Source organism: Polyodon spathula, chromosome 25 (genome assembly GCF_017654505.1).
Source record: "Polyodon spathula isolate WHYD16114869_AA chromosome 25, ASM1765450v1, whole genome shotgun sequence".
In the NCBI taxonomy this organism is placed as follows: Eukaryota; Metazoa; Chordata; class Actinopteri; order Acipenseriformes; family Polyodontidae; genus Polyodon; species Polyodon spathula.
In genome coordinates, this window is record NC_054558.1 from 21,521,320 (window position 1) to 21,528,537 (window position 7,218).

The 7,218-nt window shown below is 49.3% G+C and overlaps 1 protein-coding gene across 1 annotated transcript; it reads right to left on the reverse strand.

The window, feature by feature from the left end:
- Positions 1-809: 809 nt before the first annotated feature.
- Positions 810-3,493, reverse strand: pop5 (POP5 homolog, ribonuclease P/MRP subunit). The gene is made up of 5 exons (XM_041228057.1): positions 3,408-3,493; positions 3,062-3,204; positions 2,802-2,951; positions 2,287-2,370; positions 810-1,971 (listed from the first exon to the last, which is right to left on the reverse strand). Exons 1-5 carry the CDS (start codon positions 3,425-3,427, stop codon positions 1,883-1,885), a joined length of 486 nt encoding a protein of 161 aa, XP_041083991.1. The 5' UTR covers positions 3,428-3,493; the 3' UTR covers positions 810-1,882.
- Between the last annotated feature and the right edge of the window lie 3,725 nt (positions 3,494-7,218).

Sequence of the window (7,218 nt, forward strand, 5' to 3'; positions counted from 1 at the left end):
TTTTTAGGTTTTTGCTATGCAGTGATTTTAGTTTTAGTTTGTTTTAATGATGGGGAGTGGACAGTGTTGAGGTGAAGGACAGTCAGTCAGCTGTTAGTATTGTCTCCACAGCTGTTCCATTCCACCCCTGCTTGCAGGAGTGCACTTTGCTGTGGACACCCTGATACAAGCTGCTCCCTGGGGTGCCAGGCTGAGCTATGTTCAGAGAATCAGGTCAACCCAAACGTGGGGGTGGGGAGAGCGAGCCCTCTGTCTGTTCTGTACCCCCGTCTGTCTACATTGCTCCTGTTTCCCTGCTAACCAGTCTGTGCATTGCTCAGATTTGAATCCTCTTCAGTTCAAGCAGTATTGTTTCAGTGCAGTTCTGTGAACCAGCTCTGTCAGTGTGGAGGTGACTTTGCGCTATGGAAGGGAGCAAGGCTCTGGCATTAACTATTGTCACCTGTTTGTAAATTAGCAGCTGTTAAGAGCAGATCCTGCCATGCCAGCTGTTTCTGCTGGGGAGGAAACTGTATTAAGCATGTTCTACCTTGTGGAGTTGGCTTACTGCAAAGCCTGGAGTAAGCATGGTGCTTTGGACCATGTGGAGATGTTTAGCATTGACAGGAATGGAAAGCCCTGTGCTTTTGAGAGCACTGTAGGTGAGCAGTGTACACTTTACACATGCTGTCTGCAGCCAGGTGCTTGGGCACCTCCCCAGGTATTTATAGCTTGTGGTTCAAATATTAACTCACTACTGAGGTTTAAACTAAAATGTGTGAGGGATGATACATGGCAGTTTTGGCTTCCCCTGTGTGTGTGTTTAAGTGTAATCCCTGGTATTCTTTCTCTGAGACCCAGTGGAGGTAGAACGAGACCCGGCCCCAGCACACAACGGAGTCTCCATTCTTCAAGCTTGAATCACTATTTGCAAACCTGCCTGTTCTGGGTTGCAGCCGTCATTTAACGTTTTCTGCAGCTTGATTTGTGGGTTTTTTGTTCCCCCCCATCTTTTATTTTGAGTTAGACAAAAAAAAAGTTTAATTTTGTCACTTGTGAGAAAGTTTAAGCCAACAGTTTGATGGAATAAAATAATATGCATAATCAAAGCCTTGGAGTGATACTTTATTATTATTTATTTTTTTTTGGTGGTGTTGTTATTGGGACTGTTCCTGAACGAGCAGGGAATGAATCCCTACCCACCTTCATGCACTGGAAACTGGTTTTGTCCTATACAACTGGATTATAATGAAAATCCATTTTAGATATGTTGGTAAATCTGGGTCTGGCTTGAACCGTGTTAGTTTGAGGGTAAAGAAAGTATTTTCCTCTAAGTGTCAAGATGTTCCAGTTAAAACACTGATTTGTTCAGCATGTTAATAAACTCTTGCCACTTCAAGATGAGAACGGACTGAGAGTAATATTCTTGGTGGTCTGTGTACAAGCATGATTCTGCAAGTCAGCAGGGCAGTTGCACACCATCTGTTCTGACTGCTGGTAACCCTAAGGGAGTAATGTCATTTAAATAACATTGCTGTCTTCCGGTCTAAAAAGGTGAAATGTCCTTTAATGTAATGGAATTGATTTACACGATACACGTAACACAGCAGTGAACTCCTGAGGAAAACTAAAACACATTTGAATGTTCTCTGTCCAACCACTGTTACCTTAGGTAAGGCAGGTTTTGTGAAACCAGCCTTTCTTGTGGTCTTCAGTGAATGTCATTTTAAGGTTGCAGTAAAGTCTTCAGTGGTTTAAGCTGCTGAGGAACTGGGGTCCTGAATCTGACAACAGGCCGTTCCCCCGCAGTGTGTGAGCAGCAGGTGTTTGGTCTGGGTGCTCGTCCTGTAGGTGTCTGGGAAGGCAGCCTCCTTCATCCAGGAGACACTGGAGAGCCAGTCAGTCAGTCAGAGTCTTCATCCCGAGAGCCTTCTTCCTCAAGCTGCTTCAGCGAGCAGCTCAGCACTGCCCTGTGCACCGACGCCCGCTCCTCTGAGAGAGACACAAACGCACAATATTGTCCAGACCATGCATTTAAAAACATGGCTTTGGAGTTCAGTGCAAAATACAACTATGAGGCACTGATCCGAGTGCCTGGCACAGCTGCAACAGCCATAACAAGCCATGTGTTGACCGCACTTTACCCCATTCCAAGTTTTCAAAACTATTCTCATTAGCCACAGTGCGACGGGATGAATCACATTTTAAAACATGTTGCCGACAGGAGCAAAGAAAACCAGAGTCCCTTTTGAAAGTCTAAAGTGAGTGCCTGAAGTTATACAGTGCTTCCCCAGCCCCAGAACTCACCTTCACTCTGACAGCCTGGCAGCATCCTCAGCAGCTGCTGTCTGTTATACCGGATCAAGAACCGCTGGCACGTTCGGATCGTACCTGCAGAAAACAGCATTACACCGGGCCAGAACCAACACCAGCTCAGTGGTTAGAGTGCTGGGCTGCCGCACGAAAGGCAGTGGGGTTGAGTAGCTCAGCGATTCGAATGCTGGACTGCAGCGCAGAAGTCAGTGGGTTTGAGTGGCTCAGTGGTTACAGTGCTGGAAGGCAGTGGGGTTGAGTGGTTAGAGTGCTGGGCTGCAGTGTGGAAGGCTGCAGTGTGGAAGGCAGTGGGTTTGAGTGGTTAGAGTGCTGGGCTGCAGTGTGGAAGGCAGTGGGTTTGAGTAGCTCAGTGGTTAGAGTGCTGGGCTGCAGTGTGGAAGGCAGTGGGTTTGAGTAGCTCAGTGGTTAGAGTGCTGGGCTGCAGCGTGGAAGGCAGTGGGGTTGACCGATTCGAGTGCTGGGCTCAGCTGCAGTGCCAGTGTTCTTACCGCCCACATGGATGCTGCTGATGCGACAGGGCTGCCTCTGCCCCCGGCTCTCCAGGTGGTTGATGAACGGGAGCGCTGACCACAGCAGCCGGTAGTGTTCCTTGCGGCAGCGCAGAAGCAGGATCCCAGTGTAAGCGTTGAGGTACTTCACTACAGAGAGAGACAGACAAAGGCAGAGACGCTTACTCCCTGTGCAGGCAAACCAGCTTATTCTCTATATCCACATAATATTAACAATAACACTCGCCCTACACATCTACCTGCAAAGGAGACCGCGCAGCATGCCGCTCCGTAGTCGCCGTGAGCCCGGGCGATCGCGTCCCTCACTGCAGAGAAAACTGCCCTCTCCTCCAGACACTGCCTGGAGCGGGGGTCGGCGAAAGAAACCTCGCACAGGAGGTACCTGTCGAGAGAGGCAAGCCATCAATTTAACACAATACGCTGAGTTATACTTTTTTACTAATAAAGTCCCCTTGGATAAATATGTCGCGCATCTTGCATATAAGTCGATTCCCGCTGTTTATTTTGTGTACAGCAGATAACGACCCCCCTCCGTGCCCGCTAGCTCGCTTCCCTTTTCTTTCCCCGGTTTGCAGACCCGCTCACCTGGATTTGAACCGCACCATCTCCTCCAAAACGCGTGTTTCCCTGAAGACAGAACCTTCCTTCCTGTGTACGCAGTCCAATAGTTTTTGACGTCAGAGTCTCTTGATTGGTTCAGGCTTTGACCAATTACGTTTAAGAAAGGTGAACTGGAACACAGAATGATGATTGGAGCGAAGCGTTCTCTCTGCTCGTGATTGGTTTGTCTACAGTAAGTAGGCTGGGCGGGATGTGCATTAATGCTGATAGTAGATGCAGCAGATGTCCGCTAGGTGGCAGTGCGGCACAGATTTTCATGCTCCTCATCAGAGTGAAGATTCTTGGTAATGCCTGTTGAATTGCATTGCGCTTTAACGCGTGTCTTCAGCGTAGCTGCAGTATTGCTGTACTGCTAGCGTGTGCAGTATAATGCGGTCCAATGCAGACGTGTTACTCGAGAGGTTACTGTGTCCCAAATGTTACTGTTAATAAGACTCCTGTTGCATAGCAGTTTCTCGCCCATTCACCCAGGAATGGATCAATTGAAATTTGAGTCATCCTTGTAATGGCAATGCCAGTCAGGTGCACATGTAGAAATTAGCATTTGAATGAACTGTGGCATTATTAAATCTGTCATAAAGTTGAGTTCTGGTCCATTGGATAAGAGAATTATTCAAAGGGAAAAGTCTCCCTGCTTAAGCTCTGGCTCAGTGTATTTTTAAAGCAGTTTTTTTTTTTTTCCTGGAGGAAACAATGTAGGATTGTGACTCCTTTACAAAGCTGGATCTCCAGATTGCAACGGCACTGCCAGTGAGCGTTTGAAGGCAGGCGGGCGGGCAGGCAGGCAGGCAGAGGGGTTTGTAATGGAAATCAGCACAGAGCCGAGCAATGAAGAGTAACAAAGCTCTCGTAACATGTGACAGCTCCCTCTCCGCCATGAGAGAGAGAGAGAGAGATGAAAAGGACGGGGAGCTTCAAAATTACAGAGTCTGGATCATGTCCCCCCCCCCCCCCCCCCCCAACGTATCCCCTCACTAGCCACTAGCCCTCACAGTTACATTGTGAGTAAGCAGTGAAGATGCAGACCGATCACTGCGCTACGTCAGCCCTCTCTGCAGTCATGAGGTTTGAAAAGTGATTGTTTCGGTCAGGAGAGTGTGAAGGAAGAAGGCTGCTGCTGCTGCTGCCCAGATCCTGAGAAACTGGAAGAAAACAAAACAACCCAACACATCCTCCTTTGACTGCTTATGCCAAAGGTTCGCACAGATCACCTCCAATTTATTGAAGCGATTTCACTGCTGGGAGCTGAAGCAGTTATGGCAAAGATCCAGGCAGGTGCCCTCCCCTCTGCCTGCCTGCAGGGTGCACTGTGGAGTCAGGGCTCAGCTTACTCAACGATCTGACAAATATAGCTCCTGTGTGAATCGTGCAGGGAGGAGGGGGGCAGGAACAAGCCAAAAAAAAAACGGACTTTCTAGAAATAAGATTTAAATGTCGTTTCTGCTGCTGGCTGCTTCAGAACCCGAGCGAGGGATTTCATTCTCTTTCAGGTTTTGCCTTCTAGCTGAGGGTTCAGCACTCAAGGCGATTGCAAGAGCTTCTTGCAGCTCGTGACATTAACAGTTTGTGCAAACTGTGTCCAGGCCGTGGTGCACGTCTCCCTGAAGCTGGATTGAGAGAGAGCACAGGAGCCACTTTCATAGCGTTGAGTTCCCAGAGCAGCGTGGGAGCTCTTCAGAGGAGAGTGGGTGTCTGCAGTATCACACTGCAATTTAATTCCCAAATTACAACAAGATCCTGCATGCAAGAGGGTAATTGCCCTTGTTCCTTTTGTACAGAGAATAAAATCTGCCCTTGTCTCCTTTTAGATGAGCTGCTGCAGTCCTGCTTTACAGCGTGCCCCTGTGCTGCATGGGAAGCAGCTGCTTGTGAGTGATGCCTCCTTCCACAAATGATGCCAAACAACAAAGCAGCCTGACAGAGGCACCACAGTGGCAATGCAATGTTTATGTAAGATAGCACATGCAACAGGCAGCTGCAATGGGATGAGGCTGCCATTGGTAGAATGGGCTTCTCTCCCACTCCCCCCTCTCTCTGTCTTTTGAAGTGTTTACTTTTCACTAATACTTTGTTGAACACTTGGTGTCAGAAAACTGAAACCTTTCCAGTGTTTCACAAACATTAGTGCACTGAACTGTACTGTAAAACTGAAACCTTTGCAGTGTTTCAGAAACATTATAAATAGTGCACTGAACTGTACTGTGCTTCAGCTGGAAGGGTGCCACAGTGTTCAATTCTGAAGCAGGTGATTATCTGGCCTCCCAGCCTCCCTATCTATCTATCCACCTCCCTCCCTCCATCCCTGTCTCCCTGCCTGTCTGCCTGCCTGCCTGCCTGTCTACCTGTCTCCCAGTCTACCTGCCTCCCTGCCTCCCTGCCTGCCTCCCTGCCTGCCTGCCTCCCTCCCTACCTTCATCCCTGTCTCCCTGCCTGCCTCCCTGTCTCCCTCCATCCCTATCTCCCTGCCTGCCTGCCTCCCTGCCTGCCTGCCTCCCTGTCTCCCTGCCTCCCTGCCTCCCTTCCTCCCTGTCTCCCTATCTCCCCACCTGCCTGTCTCCCTCTCTCCCTTCCTCCATGCCTCCCTGTCTCCCTGCCTGCCTGTCTCCCTGTCTCCCTGCCTGCCTGCCTGCCTCCCTGCCTGGTCCTCATGTTTATTTGATGTGCTGCTCTCAGGCCTGGCCCGATCGGGTTGCAGTGTCTCTGCTGGGTCTGGTTTCACTACGGGGGAGCTGCAGAGCCACTGAATGAGGTACAAAGAGCAACAGCATACACAACCCTAACCCTAACCATAAAACCTCACCCTCCTCAAACCCCACCTCCATCCCACAGCCACCGGAGAGCAGAGACAGCGAGACTAACCACTAGAACTGTGTGAGGACAGACAGACAGACAGGGGAATGGAGGAATTCCCTGTGCTGTACCTTCCCTTTGCAGTATCAGTCCTGTGCTGTACCTGCCTTAAAGCTAGAGAGAAATGTTCCACTCCTATTGTTTTTTTTGTTACTTAACTGTGTAAAAGTGGAATCTGCGATGAAGAATCAAACAGACCCCTGCGTGAGGCTCTTCCTCCAAGCCCTGTGTGTCTCTGGCAGGGATGGCAAAGGACTTTGCTGCTATTTCTGTGTGTGCGGAGCGACCTGCTCTTGTCACTCTGGCACGCACGCTAAGGATTCAATTAGATTTTCAATCAGCGAGAAGCACTTTCAGCTGCAGGACGAAAGGAGGAAAAATCAAATCTATAAATATCTGTTTTCCCCGGAGAGATGGCAAAGCGTATCGCTCATTCAGGTGAGGGACGTGTGCAAGCAAGCAGAGCGGCCCATCACATCGTCCACCCTGTGACCACTCTGAGGGAGTCCATATACAGAACAACACCAGCCAGTCTACAGTGACAGCTTGGTAAAACCATTGCCATCCAGAGGCTGACAATGCACACTGAAGCCAGTACCTTCAGCACTCTACAAAAGAGCCAGACTCCTCTGCATGGTTATAGAGCTTTTAACCTCATCTCAACCACAGGAGTCACAATCTTTAACAGTAGGGCATCACACAGAACTCCCTCCGTACAGGGTGTTTTCTCTTACACTGTGTTTCTGTGTCGTGTTCAAAGCATCCTGCTTGATTTCTTCCTTTCTATCTACCTGCAATCTTTCCTGACCCTTCAGTATGAGTCACTGTTTCCCTGCAGATCCTGCAAGCTCTGGTTAGTATGCTAGGCAGCATCTCTCAGTCAGCCGTGTGTGCGTGTGTGCATGTGCGTGTGCGTGTGCGTGTG

Excerpts from the sequence above, each read along its gene's own strand:
- pop5 (XM_041228057.1), bottom strand. The coding sequence starts at position 3,427 with ATGGTGCGGTTCAAATCCAG. Across the intron at positions 2,371-2,801 it reads CAGCAGCATCCATGTGGGCG|GTACGATCCGAACGTGCCAG; the intron begins GTAAGAACACTG and ends TGTTTTCTGCAG. Across the intron at positions 1,972-2,286 it reads GCCAGGCTGTCAGAGTGAAG|AGGAGCGGGCGTCGGTGCAC; the intron begins GTGAGTTCTGGG and ends TGTCTCTCTCAG.